The sequence below is a fragment of the Diabrotica undecimpunctata genome, chromosome 1 (assembly GCF_040954645.1).
Source record: "Diabrotica undecimpunctata isolate CICGRU chromosome 1, icDiaUnde3, whole genome shotgun sequence".
NCBI lineage: Eukaryota > Metazoa > Arthropoda > Insecta > Coleoptera > Chrysomelidae > Diabrotica > Diabrotica undecimpunctata.
In genome coordinates this window covers 87,948,560-87,969,239 of record NC_092803.1, presented here as the reverse complement: position 1 = coordinate 87,969,239, position 20,680 = coordinate 87,948,560, and the positions used below count along the sequence as shown (strand labels likewise).

At 34.4% G+C, this 20,680-nt stretch overlaps 1 protein-coding gene across 8 annotated transcripts in view; it reads right to left on the bottom strand.

The window, feature by feature from the left end:
- The window catches only part of LOC140451284 (angiomotin-like protein 1), an 880,806-nt gene that overhangs the window by 731,890 nt on the left and 128,236 nt on the right, over window positions 1-20,680 (bottom strand). For all 8 annotated transcript variants that reach the window (XM_072545031.1, XM_072545028.1, XM_072545036.1 and 5 more), the window contains 2 exons: window positions 17,534-17,677; window positions 17,190-17,481 (listed from right to left, as the gene is read on the bottom strand). In XM_072545031.1, coding sequence (XP_072401132.1) covers window positions 17,190-17,481; window positions 17,534-17,677 — 436 coding nt within the window. The remainder of the gene's footprint in view (window positions 1-17,189; window positions 17,482-17,533; window positions 17,678-20,680) is intronic.

Below are 20,680 nucleotides of genomic sequence, written 5' to 3'. Positions count from 1 at the left end.
CATCATATCCGCCTACCGGAAATAAAAATTCCACATTTCGATGGAAATATAGCAAATTGGCCTAGTTTTATCGAGATGTTTACCAAACTTATCGTAGATGATTTAAATCTTTCAGATATTGAAAAACTAATTTATTTAAAATCAATTCTCAAGAACGAGCCTCTACAACTAATTGAAAATTTTGAAGTTGTAGGCTCAAATTTTTCCGTTGCGCTCGATACACTTAAGAATAGATTTGAAAACAAATGTTTAATAATTAACACTTATTTAAAACAACTTTTGAACGTTCCTTCATTAACAAAAAATACTGCTCAAAACTTGCGAGAATTCTTAACTCACATAAAAAAGAATTTAAGTGCGCTAAATAATTTAAATATCTCCGACAATCTTGCGGATTTAATTTTAATTCATATATTCACACAAAAATTAGATTTTAATATGAAAAGATCCTTTGAATCCGAAAGAGATTTCAACGAACTTCCTACAATAGATGAGTTTTTGAATTTTATTGAAAAGAAATGTAAGATATTGGAAAATTTGATCTTTGAAGAGAAAACAGTTTATAAATCAAAACCGTCTCTTCATATTTCTATAAATAATAGAGATACATCTTTTAAATGTTTCGTATGCAATTCTAACTCACATAAAGTATACTCTTGCCAACAATTTTTAAATTTGTCCGCTCAAGAGCGTATGCAAAAAGTAAAAAACAAAGGTTTTTGTCTCAATTGCCTTGCTAGTGGTCATATGTCTAATTCTTGTTCCTCATCTTCGAATTGCAAAACCTGCAATAAAAGACATCACTCTTTGCTTCACATTTCGCACCCGTCGGAAAATATTTCACGGCAAAGTTCGTATAGATCGAATTCTGAAAGTCAACCCGCCCAAAATCAATTTGTTCGGAATTCACGTCATCAACGTCCAAATCAGCATTCGTCTCAATTCACTTCGGAGAATATTCATGCAAATTCGTAGAACAACTCTGTTCCAAATGTAATTCCGCAAGGTTTACCAGATACGCAAAATCTTCCAGGGCCGAGCAATATTTCGTCCCACTCTGTATATTCGAACAATCTGCAAATTTTACTCGCAACTGCTTTGGTAACTGTTTACGATGTTGAAAACAATCCCATCTCTGTTCGTTGTTTAACAGACTCCGGTAGCCAAGTTTCGTTCATAACAGACAGGTTAGCCAAAAGAATTTGTTATTCACCCTATACCAGAAATCTTCAAATATCAGGTATAGCTCAAACTTCTTCTGTTTCAAACAAGATGGTAGCCCAAAAAACTATTCAAACACATATCCCGGTAAAAACTTTAATCTGTCCTGTGCTGTCCTCGAAAGCATTACGTGCCAGCATCCACAAGTCGCGCTGGATTTAAATTTATTAAAAATACCAAAAAATATAAAACTTGCAGACCCACATTTCTGTACCCCGTCGGACGTAGACATGCTTTTAGGAGCTGATATTTATTTTGACCTAGTTACTTACGGCTTAATAAAATTAGGCCCCAACCTTCCTATTCTTCAAAACACTCATTTGGGTTATATTGTCGGTGGAAATATCCCATACTCTCGTTATACAATGTTAGGATCAAACGCGACTCCTTCAAAGAACAATGCTCACTCACATTATTCAAATATTTCGTTACACGTACAAACTGCTGATCTTGATTCTCTTTTAAAGAATTTTTGGGAAATAGAAGAGACTAAACCACTCACTTCTATTCATGCAAAAACATTAACTCCCTCAGAACAGCGAGCTGAGGACATATTCAAATCTTCACTAACAATTCTTCCTAGTGGCAGATTTCAAGTAGACCTACCTCTGAAGACTCCTAATGAATATCAAAAATTAGGTGAATCATTTCATTTGGCAAAAAGACGTTTTTTCAATCTTAAAAAAAGGCTTAACAAATCAGACGAGTTACGGCATCTGTACACAGAATTCATATCAGAATATGTTTCTTTAGGGCATTGTAAATACGTTCCCCTTTCTAAGCTTAATGAATCGTCCGAACATAAGTTTTTTCTCCCACATCATTGTGTTTTCAAGCATGATAGCTTAACTACTCGACTCAGGGTTGTATTTGATGGATCAATGAAATCAACCTCAAATGTGTCTCTCAACGATATTATGCTCAAAGGTTATACTGTACAACCTGATTTGTTTGAAATTCTAATTCGCTTTAGACTTTACAAATATACTCTTATCGCCGACATCGAAAAGATGTTATGGCAAATAAGAATTAACCCAAAACAGACATTTCTACTAAACATTCTGTGGCGCAATTCCCCGCAAGAAGAATTAAAATGTCTAGAACTTCAGACCGTGACCTACGGCACAAACTCAGCTAGTTTTTTAAGTACTAGGTGTCTTAAAGAGTTGGCAGTTCGAAATAAAGAAAAATACCCATTAGCTGCTGATGCTCTAGAAAATTCTTGTTATGTAGATGATATTTTACATGGTGCAAATGATATCGAGACTTTGTACAAGACTTATAAGCAACTTTCTACGAGTCTAAATTCCGCTGGGATACCACTCCATAAATGGAGTTCTAATTCTTCCGAGTTTCTCGACTCTATTTCCTCTGAATCTCAAAAATCTAATTATGTAATAAAACCCGACAATTCGTCAAATAAAGTTCTTGGAATATGTTGGAATTCTCAGTCTGACATGTTCTCTATCTCTCTTCCTGACATTTCTAGTGAACCAAAATACACAAAAAGAGAAGTTCTATCAATTATCTCTTCTATTTTTGATCCTCTTGGTCTAATAAATCCGATTACTGTATCTGCCAAGTTGTTAATGCAAAAAATTTGGATATGTAACTTAAATTGGGATGACAAACTCACAGGAGAAATTTCATCAGAATGGTTGAATTTTCTAGCTCACATTCCTGATCTTGCAAAACTCACAATCTCTAGACCTCTGCTCAATCCGCTCAATATTTCTCGAATTGAAATCCATGGTTTCTGCGATGCAAGTATGAAGGCATATGGCGCTTGTATTTATTTACGGGTTTTACATGAAAATGGAATCGTTTCATGCAACTTAATTACTTCAAAGAGTCGTGTAGCTCCGCTAAAAACCATTTCCCTACCCAGACTTGAATTATTAGGTGCTGTTTTGCTTTCTACCCTGATTTCAAATATCTTTCTTATTATTTCACCAAAGGTTTCTTCCATAGCTTCGGTTAGGCTCTGGACAGACTCCCAAATTGTACTTGCATGGATAAATTCTCACCCTTCTCGTTGGCCAATCTTCGTAGCAAACCGTATAACTCAAATACAGGAGTTAACGCGAACTTATTTATGGAATCACGTAAGTTCTAAAGATAACCCAGCAGATATTCTGTCTCGCGGTATCACACCGGCCCTGCTGGTAGACAATACATTATGGTGGCATGGGCCCCATTTTCTAATGAACGCAACCACTAAATTTAATGAATTTGTTCCAAATATTGATATAACAGATATCCCTGAAATAAAAGCCACTTTACACGCTGTAAATAATTCGAAACCTACTCTATATACAACTTTTTGTAAATTCTCATCTTTCACTCGGTTACAAAGAGTAATTGCATATTGCAATAGGTATATTTACAATCTTAAAAATAAAGAAAACAAAAGAAATGGTGTACTTTCGGCTTCAGAATTAATAGAAGCCGAGCAGAGAATAGTTAAAATCATTCAACTAACATTCTTTCAATCAGAATTTAAAGATTTAAAGCATCAAAAAACAATAAAAAATAAGGCTATCTTAAAATTGAATCCATTTATAGACGCATCTGATTTAATAAGAGTTGGTGGACGACTTCGCAATGCAAATGTTTCGTATAATCAAAAATTTCCACTTCTTCTTCCTACAAAATGCCAGGTAGTTAGATCGTTACTTGAAAGAGAACACATTCGCCTATTGCACACAGGCCCTCAAAATACATTGTCAAATATTAGACTCACTTATTGGCCTCTTGATGGACTGAGAGAAATCAAGAGGATCATCTACAAATGTAAGAACTGTTACAGATTTAACGCAAGACCAGCTCATCAAATAATGGCCGATCTACCCAAAGAACGGTTTCAGGTCTCTCGACCGATCACAAATGTCGGCATCGACTACGGGGGCCCATTTCAAATAAAATCTTCAAAACTGCGACGTGCTCCCATTTGTAAGGCTTATATAGCAGTATTCATATGCCTCGTCACTAAGGCAGTCCATATAGAGCTAGTGTCCAGTCTTAGCACCGAAGCATTCCTACTAACGTTAAAAAGATTCATTTCACGCAGAGGTATTCCTAAAACCATTTATTCGGACAATGCGTCCAACTTTCTTGGAGCTCGTAATCAGTTAAAAGAGCTTTATGACTTTTTTATGGGAACGGATGTTCTACCTACCATAAAAGAATTCGCAGCCTCAACATTAATTGAGTGGAAGTTCATTGCACCTCGATCTCCACATCAGGGTGGAATTTGGGAAGCAGCTATAAAGAGCTGCAAGTATCATTTAGTAAGGATGATGGGCAATAATATTTTTACATTTGAGGAATTAACCACTATTTTGGCTCAAATAGAAGCTGTTTTAAATTCACGACCCCTCTGACCATTGTCAGACAGTCCAAATGATTTTTCTTTTCTAACCCCCGCTCATTTTCTCATTGGAAGCAGCATGACTTCCTATGCAGAAAAAGATATCTAGACAAAATCAGAAAATAGTTTATCACTGTGGCAGAAATGCAGCAAAATTCAGCAGCATTTCTGGAAATGTTGGTCTAGGGATTATTTAAATCGCCTCCAAAATAAGCCCAAATGGTTTCTGCCCCAAGAAAACATTATAAGCCCAAATGGTTTCTGCCCCAAGAAAACATTAAAGTCCATGATCTTGTACTCCTAATCGATGATAACGCTCCTCCTCTAAAATGGCCACTGGCAAGAGTAATCGAAACACTGCCAGGTAAAGACGGCAGGGTTAGAACTGTAAAACTAAGAACTAAAGACGGAACATTTATAAGATCTGTTGTTAAAGTATGTCCTTTACCCCACAATCATTTAGATGTAGGTCACATCAACGGGGGGACTATGTTGCGTAACAACAATACTTAATATTTTTAGTCTATTTTTGTATCATATTATTTAGTTTATTTTTGTATCATACTGTATATTAGTTTAGATATATAAAATTTCTTTGTACTAACTAATAATCTGTAAAGCGCCGTTATCTTGCATTTAAATAACTTTCTACACAAGTTTCTAAAACCTTCATAGAATCGTAACAATGAAAGGATTAGTATTTTCCAAATTACCCTCTGACGCATTCCAAAATTCCGCAAGTTGAGACAAATACCCTTATCAGGTAGTTTTTATCAATGATTTGAAAGTTAAAGGTATTTGAAAAATAAACATATCTTTTAATACGTCGAGGGGTCAGGGGGGGGGGGATTTCGGAATGTTTGTGATTGAGGGGAGAGAGTGGACATCAGTATCAGTTCAAATTCCAGCACTGAAGGAGCGTCAGGCTTTACTCGCCCCAACGGCATATTAGTGTTTTAAACCAGTCGGTATATTAATAAGTTCATGTCAATATTGTATCACCGACAAGTGTGTATCATATGCAAGTTATCGGCGTTTAAAATACATTGTATTTGTTTAAATATATTTGTTCAAATGTTCTTTTCGAATCTTCATTTTTCCCAGTTTTCTGGGTGGTCCTTCAAAGAAATATATATATATATATATATATATATATATATATATATATATATATATATAAAGTGAACCTATTTCCCTAAGGAAAAACCTTGTTCCCCAAGGGAAAAAACCAGCGACCTATTACTGGTGCGTGAAACAAAGCCATCAGGACAAAGGTGTAAGGACAAACACCTACATCTTCGCTCAATGGCCTCAGCCTCGGCACTAAAAATAGAGAAATTTGTGGGCAGCTTAAACATTTTTTCTATTAATTTATCTGGAATATAAAAGGCACAACCAGTACCCTTTGAACTTTTAGATGCGTCTGGATAAATACAAACAGATTTTGGCCAATTTGTCAGATAGTTGTTTAAAACAATACCACTTATTAAAGGGTTCACGTGATAAATAGGTTGTATTATATGTACTTGATTCAGTAACTCAAAGAAATCTTCATAATGTACCAATTTGTTTGCAACTATAAGTTCAGTATCTTTATTTGCAGCATTTCGAAATGCTTCGCATAACGGTGGAGAATTCTTGAGAGTCCAATATTTATTTGTTAAGTCGAAATAATTCAAATTACTAATATCTTTATATAAAGTGTTGTAACAACGAACTTTAAGGAAAAATTTTTGACTGAGATATTCTCTTCTAAATTTACTGGGCGGTTCCATTGTCTCAACATAAAGTGGTTCAATAATAGTAGATCTCAAAGAACCCATGCAACACCGCAAAACCTTATAAAAACATCTATACGACCTAAAATATTGTTACTAGCGGATCCGTAAAGTACAGAGCCATAATCTATAATGGACCTGATATAAGAACGATAAAATAGAAGACATGTTTCAACATCTGCATCCTACCAAGTTTTTGAAATTTATTTGAGAAAGTTTCGTGCTTTATTACATCTATCAAGCATAAAATCAACATGCAGTTTCCAGGTTAGTTTTGTATCCAAAATCATACCCAAATATTTTATCGACTTACAGAGGGGAAAATAATTATCATTTAATTTTATTTGTTCTTCTTGAGGCAAGTTATGTCTAGTGAATATACAAATGTTAGCCTTTTGTTTGCCAACTCAAAACCATTTTTGTTAAACCGCCTACAGCAATGTTCATGAACACTTTCCAATGTGTTTAAGCCGTTATTGTATTTTTTAGATTCGGTATAGATAAAAAAGTCATCTACATATTGTATTGTATTAAATGAATTTTTTCGATACTAAAATTATGAAAATCGGCTGTGAAAAGACTAAATAGAAGTGGACTTAAAACTGAGCCCTGTGGAAGACCCGAACTATTGAAACGTGGTTCAATGAGTTGATTGTTTTCCTTCCTAATATATATTTTCCTGTTAGTAGGGAAGGTGTTTGGAATTGATGAATCATTTTTTCTTTTAGCATGTCTAAATTAACACTGTCATATTCACCTTCAATATCCAAATATAATAGTGGTACGTACGTATTGCGAGAATATGCATTTTGAATGTGAGTTACTACGGTAGCGAGTACATCCAAAGTACCACATCCTTGTCTGTAACCGAACTGGCCACCATTCGAGCCTTACTTTTAGTATCCTTCCTAATACCTTGATAACACAAGACATAAGTGAAATTGGTCTGTATGATTTTGACAGATTCGGATCCTTCATTGGCTTTAAAATTGGAATGGCAATAACTTCTTTAAATTCATCCGTACCTGCAGAGAGAACTTCGTTAAATATTTCCAATAAAAGATCTTTAGCGATTGGAGGAAGCAGATCAAGCATAGGATACTTAATGTGGCCATAACCAGGACTTGTGCTAGGACGATTATTTAAAACATAGCTTAGTTCTGTCTGTCTAATCGGTTGAAGTAAAAAATGGTTTTTGTCGGTCACTATTTTCTTAGGTTTATTAGGCATAGATATCACTGTTGGAGGAGCAATTATGTCAAAAAACTCTTCTATCCAAATATCTTCAAGATTTTTTTTGTTGTTGATTTTCTGTATAACTTTCTAGCTTCAGTCCAAAGTACTGATGATGGTATTGATTTATTTAGAGAAGAAACCCAATTGACCCAGCTTTGTTTCGCAATACTTTTTAGTTGTTTTTTTTTGTACTTGCCATGTTTGATTGATATTTTATATAATTCCCAAATTACGTTCTTTTTTATAATTCATGAGTGAAAATTGCCGGTTTTTACTAATCGTGTCACATTCAAAATTCCACCACGGCGGCGGGTTTTCGAGTTTTTGGCTTAAAAGGTTTATATTGTGGTATTGCAATGTGAGCAGCATAATTTATACTATTCATTAAATGTCCATATTTGCTTGATGTGTTATTTGGAACTTCAGAATTTTGATTAAAAAAGTTTTGTACTAAAGAAGTATATAAAGGCCAATTAGCTTTTTTGATGTTCCATTTATTTTTCGGTAATATTTTTTCTGTTTCGGCTTTAATGCAAATATCCACCTGTATAATAAAATAATTTGATCCTAGCGTATCTGAAGAGATAGACCATTCAGTCTTACTAACAAGATCAAGACTGCAGAAAGTAACATCAATCATTGAGTAATTCTGGTTAGGTTGAGTTAGTATTGTTGGTTGTCCATTATTTAAAACTCTAAATTCAAGATCATCTGCCATTTTAATCAGCTGTATTCCGATTCCATCATTTATACTTGAGCTCCAAATAGTATGATGGGCATTAAAATCACCTATTATAACTGGTTTTTGTAACTGTGAAAATATATTTATCCAATCGTTTATTGTGCATCTTATTTTCGGGGCTCTATATAGTGACATAAAACTAATTTGACTATTTCCATATTTACTCTTTATAGCACATATAGCACATGTATTTCATTATTTTAATATTATTTTAAATTTTTAGTTCAGTAAAACAAATTGATTTATTTATAAGTATAGCAACTCCACCATAACCATCCAACCTATCATTACGAACAAGATTATACCCATCATCATCATCATTTTGGCTTTACAACCCTGTGTGGGTCCTAGCCTCCCCAATAATTTTTTTCCAGTCGTCCCTATCCATCGCCTCCCTCCGCCAAGCACGTATTTCCATATTTCTCATATCTTGATCTATGTTATCTAGGAATCTTGTTCTGGGTCTTCCTCTTCTTCTTTGACCAATAGGTCTATCAAGGAGCGTTCTTCTAGCTGGGTCGGTTTGCTCCATCCGCATTAAATGGCCTACCCACCTCAGACGTCCTATCTTAATGTGTTTTGTGATACCTGGTTCCTGGTATATTCTATAGAGTTCGAAGTTGTATCGTCTTCTCCAGACACCATTTTCATTTACCGCTCCATAGATTCGCCTTAGTATTATTCTTTCGAAACATCCTAACATGTTTTCATTGCTTTTTGTTAAAGTCCAGGTTTCTGAACCATATGTTAGGACTGGGCGTATTATTGTTTTGTAGAGTTTTACTTTTGTATTTCTTGATATAACTGTAGATTAAGCCCAATAAAAAGGAGATTACGCCCGAAATAGCATCTATTAGCCGTGCAAATTTTGCGGTTTATCTCTGCGGTGGTGTCATTTTCAGTATTATTGAGCGTTTCCAGGTATACAAACTCGTTAACTGCTTCGATGACGTCGTTTTCTATAACAAGTGGCCGTAGTATTTGTGGTTGCATACCTATTTTTATGATTATTGATTTATTTATAAGTACAGCAACTCCATCATAACCATCCAACCTATCATTACGAACAAGATTATACCCATTAAAATCATATATTACATTTTTTTAAACCATGCTTCACTAATAAGAGCTACGTTTATTTTGTTAGTTACTAAATAATGCATCATGCTATTTTTATTTGAGACATCAGAACGAGGATTCCACTGTATTATTTTTAACTTAGGTTGACAAGACATTTTTTTATTTAGTATTAATCAAAGTACCCTCCAATACCTGTTCAATATTATTGACTATTAATTGTTTATCAACAGATCGTATATCATCAAAAGTTTGTATACTTTGTAAAAATTGCCCAAATATTGTAAAAGCTGATATATAAAAGTAGAAAGACTTTCAGTTACATTTCTTTTAATTTCAATGTTTTCATAATTTGGTACAATTCGATTAACAGATAAAGGTTTATCAGGTCCAAAAGGAAACATTGGTTTCTCAGTAGACGACTGTGCAACTGGTGAATTGAATTTTCTTTTTTTATTTGTTTGAGATTTCGTAATATTTAAATCAGTGTGAGTAAAAACAACGGAACATAAAAAACTGGACAGGCATAAATAACACTGGCGATCTTTTGCATGCCGCAAAAGACAGAGTCTGGCCTTAAGATAATTCGCCAACGCACTATAGGTGCACGGCACTATAAGAAGAAGAGTAAAAACAGAATTTGGCTTGTTTGGAACTGGTTTAGATATCGGAATATTTTTACTAGTTGTAGGCAAACTAGGAAAATTCCCTTCATATTCTGCTAAACATTCAAAGGAATTGTTACTTACAAAATTTGAAAAGGATTTTTCACAGTAATTACGTGCTTCTAGAAAAGATATGTTATGTTCAGCCAATATATTTTTAATTTTTTTCTGTTTTTCATATTGGGGACATTTATTAGATATCGACAGATGGTTCCTACTTTTACAATGAATACGAAATACAACTTCTCTATTACAATAATTATGATCTTTTTGAGTGCACCGTTCTCGTGTACTTTTACACTGTTTGGATACATGTCCAAATCTAAGACATTTATAACACTGAACGACTTTTCCAATATACTTTTCAACAGGACAAAATACCTTATTAAAAGAAACATAATTCGGCAGAACGTTGCCTTCAAATGTGATAATTATTGTCTTTTTATCTATGAATTCAACTTTATTATCATTAACAACTTTATATTTAGTTCTATATACAGGGATGAGTGCCTTAAGAACCGGCCAAATAACGCAAAAGATAGAAAACATAATACGTTGTGAAATAAAAAGAGATGTAAGTAGTAGAGGTGAGAAATTATCGATATAAACCTATAATTTACTTTACATTACATTAGATCTATCGAAAGTTTCCCACCTTTAGACGTTAGCTTATGAGCTGGTTAACTTCAGTCATAGTAATACGTATCACCTAATGTGAGTAAAAATAGTTCAAGTACGAGTATGTTTTTATCCAAAATTAAAGTATTGATCAATAATAAACTGTGATTTGAGACGTCGCATACACTCTTCTCAATACAGAATTATCATAGCTTGTTATTCTGTATTTATCAAATTACTACTAATTAAACTGTTTACTTACATTTGCTTTATTGCCTTCAATCAGTTTTTACTTGATCCGAAATTTAAAAAATGTTAATGTTCGACATCATACTTGTAATATTAGGACTGAAGTCAATTAACTCATAAGCTAACGTCTAAATGTGGGAAACTATCGATAGTCCTAATGTAATGTAATGTAAATTAGAGGTTTCTATCAATAATTTCCCACCTCTACTACTTTCATCTCTTTTTATTTCACAACGTATTATGTTTTCTATCTTTTGCGTTGTTTTGTCGGTTTTTAAGGCACACACACACATTATCATTTTACCGGCAGCATTCAAGAAGCCAGGAGTGGTAATTTCATTATACATTAAATTATTCAATTTCAATATTAATTAATATAATAATGCTACCTAAAGTTAAAATTAAATCATAACTATTGCTGTATTGTTGGAAGTGCTTCTTTGATTTTCTTAGTTCTTCATTCTCTTTTTAATGTTTTTGTTTTAACTTATACGTTTATATAAAAAAACAAAACCACATGTTCTTTTTGCTGTGCTTAGTTTGAACAAATTGTTAACTTATCTAGTTCAATTTATTGTTTATACATCATAATCGTATAGTGTCCATTTACTTAAGTGTCTTTACAACTTTGTTATCACTGACTGCTACATATCTTTTTAAGATGAACTGATGATGCTTTCTGATGAAGAAAGCGAAACGTCTTCAATAAATAGATGAAGTAGCCATTAACTTTGTCTTTTTTCTCCACCTTTTGACCGAAAAACCCACCACTCTTCTGAGTGATCCTTAATTTATATATATATATATATATATATATATATATATATATATATATATATATATTAATAACTTTAGAAGATGACTCTATAGTATTTATTAAATAATCTACGTCATACTGATTATCTACGTCCCGTACTAAACCCTTGATTGATTTCCAACAAATGATTAGGTATTTACGCCTTAAAATTTTCCAATTTTAAAGCTTGATTATTTACTAAATTATTTGCTTCCAGTAAAGACTTTAACAAAACCTTGATGCGATTTCTACCTATGCTTTTTTATTAAAATTTCTGAAATATCTAAGTTTTCATTTTTTGAATAATATGTGACCAACAGTTATCGGATGTAATCTACCTAAATTTTCAACATTTACTTTTTCAATATAGACCCAAATATTTTTAATATTATACTTATCTGAGCGTAAATTAAAGGTTTTCTTTTCCGGTTCCATGACAGCTCTTACACTATGGCAGCTAATCTGAAAAGCTCAACGTAGGTGGCGCTTGTGTAGTTAGAGGTCAAGTCAACTCTTCAAGTCAATTTACTTTTAAGTAAATATTGCGTTTATTTGGCTGTGTGAATTTAATTTGAGAAAATAAAATGCCTCAATGTTATGTTGTGCCTTTGTGCTCATCGAGAACATCAGGACACAGGTTTCCCAAAGATATTCTTATGAGAAAAAAGTGGATTCTAGCAATAAGAAGGGATAAATATGTGCCGACAATAAATGAACGTATTTGTTAAAATACTTATGTTTTTCTGGAATATTTAGTTGCAGCCATATTTACCAAGAATTTAACAGCTGTAGTTGGCTGTATGCCATAGGTATAATATATTAAAATGAAGCAAAGACTTCTATTGTATGTTTTATATTAATTTAATATACTAACATACAAAAGAAGTCACCACTGTTACGTTACATGACTGTATTAGCTCAAACCCAAATACAAATACTTCACTATAAAACTCAGATGAACATAAATATTTTTATTTTGGTCTGAGCTATAGAAATAAAACATTAAGAAGATGATTAATATAGTTTACCTTTCGATAAGGGCTTCCTTTTTTCCAGTAACTTTGGCATTCCTTCTCCTTAATTCGTTTTTTAACGCACAAACAGTCCAAGATCCGTATTTTTCTGCCATAATTTATTATTTATTAAATCGTAAACAAAAACACCATATACAAACTTCACAAACTGTCATAACGTTGACCCCCAATTACACTAACGCCGCCAAGCGGGAGCAACGGGGTACATAGCTGCCATTAACATTTTTTACGGTCATGCTTTGATTATCAGTTTTGTTCAAATGATCCTCACTATTATCTACTAACATTTGCGTCAACGAAGACGTCCCTGCACTAGTGTCCCCCATTGGGGAACAAAATAGAACTTTACAACATACGGTCAAAATTAAAATACTAATTATACATAAAAAGTGAATCACAATACTAATTAGAAGTCCGGCTCGTTTATTATGTTTTTTGCATTTAAAATTTTAAATCGATACTGTTTAAAATTATTAAAAACTATAATTTTTATCGGAGAACTTTTAAATTCAAATTTGTACTTTGACAGTTATTTACGCCGTCAAGAGTTGCTAAGTATTGTTTGTTTAATAAAACTCTACAATACGTTCAAAGTTAATTACTAGTACATGATTTATTTACAACTCTGTCTCTCAACGTTCCGCTGCTAAATTTATGTATTTCTTTTTGAGGTCATCCTCGACTCGTTGATTTGTATTGTAACTCTTATATCTTATAGTAGACCAAACGTGGACAAACATTATATTATTACAAACACATATACCACTAAAGACACGAGGCCCTTTAGAAATATCTGGTTAATATTTGGATATTAAACACACCTACTAACGTACCCTATGAAAACTCTATTGCTCTATAAATGACGCCACAAATTAGAAAAACCCTTGTTCGTTTAAAAACAAAATCATCAAAAAGTATTTTAACTGTAAGAAGGGTACTTGTCATGTAATTTTAAAAATGGCCCCGTCAAGCAGTACGACACCTCGTCAAAACGCGCATTATTATGATGATTCTGCAAGTGATTTTAACTCAGATTTTGATTCGGATGATAATCACCCCTATTCTGTAACTAAAAATCGAATAGAAATGAGTCAAATCGAATAGAGGTCAGCAAGTCGGATCGGAATTGTAGGAATCGGTATTCTGTAACTCATCTCGACCTCTACTATCGGAATGTTGTGTAGAAATTGATTTCGACTAGACAAGCCCTGTCGAGATCAAGTTTCGACATCGAAATTGGTCTTGACGTTTGTTTTGACATTAATTTGTTGACTTTTTTAGTCTGACATTTTTTAGTCTGTGGTGTTATTTATTTAGAAAAAGTTTACTAAATAATTTAACGGCTCAGCAGATGTCTTTTTCTTTGGTGTTCCGCTTGCCATTTTGTATTCTTGTAACGAACTTTTTAAACTTAACCAAAACAAATTAACCGAATAGCAATCATGATTGCCAAACTCCGTAGCGGAGAGGGCACTTGAAGAAGAAAACAAATCAAAACTACTTGACGACAAGCTTGAAATATAATCTTCTTTTTTGATAAATTTTTCGCGCGCACTAGCCGTTCCAGTAACATAACGTCACAGAACACTTATTTCTCTTTTTAGTGCGGGGTTGCCACCAACTTTTGAGCGCGTCAAGTAGAAGTTGACGTTTTCGATTTACACCGATTACGATGTGAGTTACAGAATGCCAATCCAAACACAAAAACGACGCGATAGATATCAAACATTCCGATTTCAGGTAATTACGATTCGACTTGGTCATTTCTATTCGATTTGTTTAAAGTTACAGAATAGATCTGAAAATGAAAAGAACAAAGATTAAATAGAAAATAATAGTGAGAAGGAAACACATTCAGTTATCGATAATCAGGTGAGTAATTCAAATATATATGCAAGTAGCGGGTAGGAACTCCTTTGGATAGTCCGATCAGGGAAAATGAATCAATCCCTGTCCTCCGCAGATTCCAGGTGTTTCCTGACCCGGGAAATTAGTACCTGCTTAGGGTCCCTTGTCCAGGGTCTTGGATGAAGTCTACAACGGCAGCCACGGCGGAGAAGAATACTTTCGGTACGGTGTGGATGACGGAATGGTTGATTTTAGGAATAGTATAAAATCACTCGGGTCTGCGTAGCGCAAGCGGTAGGATGCTTGTTTCGCATGCCGGTGGTCCGGAGTTCGAATCCTACCGTCGGCAAGAATAACTAGACATTTTTAAAAATGTCTATAGGCCCCAGGTCGACTCAGCCTGAATAAAATGAGTACCTTGGTTAAAACCAGGAGTAATAATAGGCGGTTGAAGCGTAGCACTGGCCATGTTACCTTCCTTGTATACCGTAGGCCCTAGATATAGCAGACTACCCTGCTATACTCCCAAAGCCGCGAAGCGGTATAAAACGGGAGACTATTATTATTATAAAATCACTTACCAACCCGTCTAGCACCGTGGTGTTTTAAGGCTAAAAAAAACTACTAACAGGAATATAGCGATATCTAAAACAAAAGGAATGGGTCCCCAGGTGGGTAGACCATACAGTAGTCGCAAATCCCACTCATTTGAAAACAAGGATAGCTTCATGGAATCTGGGGGAAGTAAGAAATTGCTAAAAACCACACGATTGAACATCGCAACTCTAAATATAAGGTACTTAAGCAAAGATGAAAAGGTCTACGAACTCGAAGAAGACATCAAGGACTTAAAATGGGACATAATTGGTCTAGCAGAGGTAAAAAGAAAAGGGAAAGAGTGCATAACACTAGAGTCCGGTATTCGAAGGCAACATACCCGAACAATGGAATACTGCTAAAACAATACTAATGCACAAAAATTGAAAACTCAAACGAAACTTGGACCACAGTTATTTAAATAAAAGACAAAAACAAGTGGCGGACAGAAAAACATGACCATCATGTAACTGTCGGCAAAACTGTCGGAATGTGTTACAAAGAAAAGAAGTGCAAATATATAATGATTTTTGGAACTTGGCAGATTCATCATCATCAATTAGCCTATATTTGTCCACTGCTGAACATAGGCCTCCCATAAAATTTTCCACCTATTTCTATCTTGAGCTTCTTGCATCCAGTTTGTGGTGATGAGCTTGATATCATCCGTCCATCTAGTTGGTGGTCGTCCTCTGCTTCGATATGCCTCTTGCCTTGATCGCTATTCCAGAATCTTTCTAGTCTATCATCCGTTAATCTGGCAACATGTCCGGCCCAAGCCCATTTAGCCATGGATATTTTTTCAACTGCATCTGTGACTCCTGTTCTTCTTCTTACTTCTAGGTTTGGTACTTTATCTCTGATGGTAATACCTAATATTGATCTTTCCATAGCGCGTTGTGTAACTCTTATTTTATCTATTGTTCTTTTTATCAGAGTCAGTGTTTCTGCACCATATGTAAGAACCGGTAAAACGCACTGGTTAAAAACCTTTCTTTTTAAACAAACTAGGATAATAGACTTAAAAATGTTATTAAGTCTACCAAAGGCAGCCCATGTGAGACCTATCTTTCTTTGTATTTCAGTTGTCTGATTATCTCGGCCTAAGCGAATCTCATGCCCTAGATATTTGTAAGCTATTACTTGGTCGATGCTATGGCTCTCAATCAGAATTTGACCGCTGACTACAAGGTTGGTCATAAATTTTGTCTTTGTCTTTGTTTTGGCAGATTATAACAAACAAAATATTTATGAACTAAGAAAAAGTTAATTTTAGTCAAATATATAATTTTTAATTTGTGAAAGATAGACAAAATGTTATTTTTTTAAACATTTATGGAAAAAAGAACATTTAAATCTCTAAACCTTTATAGAACAGGTGTCAAAAATGCAAGAAAGCTGACTGTTAGGGATTTAAAAACCAAATACGATGTTCCCATTCCGTTAAATCCAAAAATACTCTCTAATCGTCAACTACAATCGAAGTAGACGTTTATCAGCCTACCCATAAATTAAAGAACCTTAAAGATGACTCCATCATGCACTGATACTTTATTTTTCTTGGATCTATCTTATGTGAGTGTGAAATCTTAACTTAAATCTTTGACCATATTTGACTTTGCATTTAGTAGTACAATTTTTCTAAAGAATGAATTGGATAACATTGTTAAATTGTATGAATCATCAAAAAAAAAAAGAATACTCTGCTCTATTCTCCATGGTCCCTATTATGATTCTACTTGGCAGCATATGAATGGATCATTACCTTCACCGTCAAGTAAACAAGTGAGATACAACCAATAAAACACACGTATAAGAAGAAATATTAAAAATTGCAATTCCTTTTGAATCGTTCTAGTGTACTTTCGTGTCGTTCGGCTCAATACACAGGATTTCTGTTAGTAAAATATCTTATGCTAATTCACATTAGGAAATAGGTGCTATACTGCTACACTTACTTAATAGCACCGACCGTCGACAGATCCGGCTGCGACTTGGACAAAGTCAGTTTCTCCGCATTTATTTTATTTTTATTCTCGACTTCCTGTTGTAGAGGAGACTTCTCAGACCATTTTGGATAATCCGGGGGTGGAGGAAGAGCTTTTAATTCGAACAGTACGAGATTCTCAAAATTTGATTCCAAAGCAGTACCTACTGGGGAAGAAGGTACCTTTACTTCTTTAGCTAAATGTTTCAGAACGGAAGACTGATTCAGGTAATCGTCGGGAATTGCTGTTATCTCATGTACACCTATTGAAATAAATTTAATTTAGCCATGGAATAAACCTTATTGTTGCCTTACCTGTACTAGATATAGAAGGTGGTGGAGAAACAGAACTCCTTTTTGTCAAAGGTGACAATTTCGGATCATTTGAAAGGTTCGAACTTTGGTGAATTATGTAATTTGAAGAAATGTTACTTCCTTCTCTAGGTCCCGAGTTTCTACCTATAAATATGTATACACACAATAAGTCTTTTTAATTCTTGATTTTTGAAAATAGATAGTATCTGATCCATATCAACGGCATCAATGTTTTTTTATAAATTAAAATTCAGACGAAAGTAATAAAAACATTGATTAATCAAAATTTTTTCTTCAACGATTTGCACGAAGTAGTAAAAAAAGAGAAAGATCACATCTCAGATCACCATGTGTTGCGTTTGATAAGCAGACTGCAATGAAAACTGTCAAGCAGCCACCAAGCAAATACATAAATAGATGTCAAAATTATTTTTTTTTAATAATAATCTACTGTTTAGTTTCACTAATATTCCAATCGAACATGCAATAAGTTAATAGTAGGAATAAAAATGGGATGCATTTTACTAAATCCCAAAATCAATTAGTCCCTGATACGTATTACCTTCTACGCTGGAGGTTTTTCTTGGTTCGAGCTTCTTTGTTACTTCCACCCTCTACGGTTTTCAACTGTCGAATCTGGCACCCTGTTCTTCTTGGCGCTCGCAGAATCGTTAGTTGTACTCCTCGCATGGTCTTCTCGAAAGGCCGTGGGCATTTCCATGACTATTGAGAAGTCCACCGGCATCTATACTGTCGCTGCCTCGTCTTATTGTGGATATTGAGAACCTGTGACTGCGTTGCTATTGTGGGAATGACCTATTGGCCAATTTTCTGTCTTCTGCTCTTATACGTTGTCTGCAATCACGTTGAAAGTGGCGTTCCAATCCGCAATTTTAACAGTTTGGGAGTCCTTGATGTTTTTGTTTCAAAGAATCAGCTATTGGGCCGAAATATTTCTCGAATTAAGCGGCCAACGTCTTCACAGGTTCATACTCAAATGCTGCGACAATAGCGCCCTTCAATATTTGGTAGCGTCCTCTTCCTAGTTGTAATGTTTGCTGTAGATCAACATCGCGCATGCCATCAAGGAAACATTGGATGGTGAATGGGTGTAGAAACTCTTCCGTAGCTTCGGACAAAGCGAGTCATGTTATCTTTTCTACTTCCGCTCCATATTCTTGCAGATTTGTTGGAGCCTTGGAAACGCACTTTTAGTTGACTCTGGTATAGCTGCTCCAAATATTGGCTGCCGTATCTTAGTTCTAGAACCGATGCGATTGTCTCATTGTTCTTTTGAGCATCCTCTGGGATGTTTTGGAGGATTTTGACAGCCTTACCTCGAAATTCTAATATAAGAGCTGTAGCCTTCTGTTCATATGCCCATTCATTATTTTGTACGGCGGCTTTGAATTCTCTTCTATACACTAACCAAGAGGTCTCGCCGTCAAATGTAGGAGGCTTAATTATTCTGTTGACAAGGGAACAAATCAACAAATCACTTCTGATTTACCTTCAACTCTCAGTTTCTGGGTTTTTCAGTTTCTTTTTCTTCTTCGTGTGTCTCATCTTTTAAGGACACTGGCGATCATCACGGACTATTTTACTCTGTCTGCAGTAGTTTTAAATTCTATTTTTGTTTTTCCACTCCACTGCTTTAAATTGTTCAACCAGGACGTGCATCGTCTTCCCCGTCCTCCTTTTCCTTCCAATTTTCCTTGTATAACCAATCGCATCAACTCATATTTTTGATTTCTTAGTATGTGACCAAAGTAGCTCATTTTTCTCTCCTTTATAGTGTTGAGTATTTCTTTTTCTTTTTTCATCTTTGTTAACCCAGATATGCCCAACGTCCTACATATAGAACGCCTGAAGCAAGTCCGATCCTGTCTCATTCTTGCCTACTAACTAAATGCTGACTACAGGTAATCGATCTCTAGGAACCACCCGATGTAATAAAATATAAAATGACTATTAGTTACACCATAATATTTGTGTAGTTAACATCAAAAATTGTGTAAATTTGAAAATGGCCGAATATGGTGTTTCGTTCGCAAGGTAAGTAAAATTTTTATTTTTAGAACTATATAAATAATATTTTGGGATGTGCATTTCAACGTAAAAAGAAATATATTTAGCAATATAGGATAAACAATAATGTACAAATATGTTATAGATATATTTTTGAACCTCTTTTCCACAGCGTCCTACATGTAGGACGTTGGACACATAACAGTACTACATACAGAACTTTACTTTTGCGTAAATTACATGATTTTATACAAAATATATCAATCATTTAGCATATGTTCAGCATATATTTACACTTTCAGGCGGTTTTCTCTAAATGATGCACTGGCTATGCTGAAGGACGAGGAAGATATGATAGAGAACGTTGAGTCATTGACTATTTCTCCGCCAAAAAATGCCACGGATTCTCAAACTGATGAAGATTCTGGTGACTAAGACACACTTACCATAAATAATCTACCTGCTAAACAGCTTAAAGAGTCTGCTGAAATAAATTTTCATAAATATAATGCAAGGCACAACATTTTCTCTAATACAGAAGATGACAAACATGGCCCATTAGTAGAAGAATATGAAACGCCATCAAAGAGAACAAAAACAATAAAGAGAAAAAAGATTATAAATGGGAAAGAGACGATTTGATGAATGATGGTGAAGAATTTGAAGAATGAAGAAGAAATATCTCTGCAAACCCCTTTAGATATGTTTTCTTTATTTTTTGATGACAAAATATTGGACCTAATAGTTGTCGAATCAAATCTATATGGAGGGCAACAAAACCATTGCCTGAAAATAGAAAAACGTAAGATAAAAGCATTCATTGGAGTGTTATTACTCAGCGGATATGTGCCAATTCCGAGGCGGAGAATGTTCTGGGAAAACGAAAGAGACAGTCAAAATGTACTTGTTTCTGAAGCGTTGTCAAGGAATAAATTTGAATATATTTTATCTCACTTTCATCTAACTGACGTCACTATAAATACATTCGACAAATTTGCTAAAGTTAGGCCATTGTTTGATAACCTCAATGCTCTATTTTTAAAATTTGGTAAATGTGAGGAAGTGCACTGTGTTTACGAAGCCATGGTACCATATTTCGGCCGCCATGGCTGTAAACAA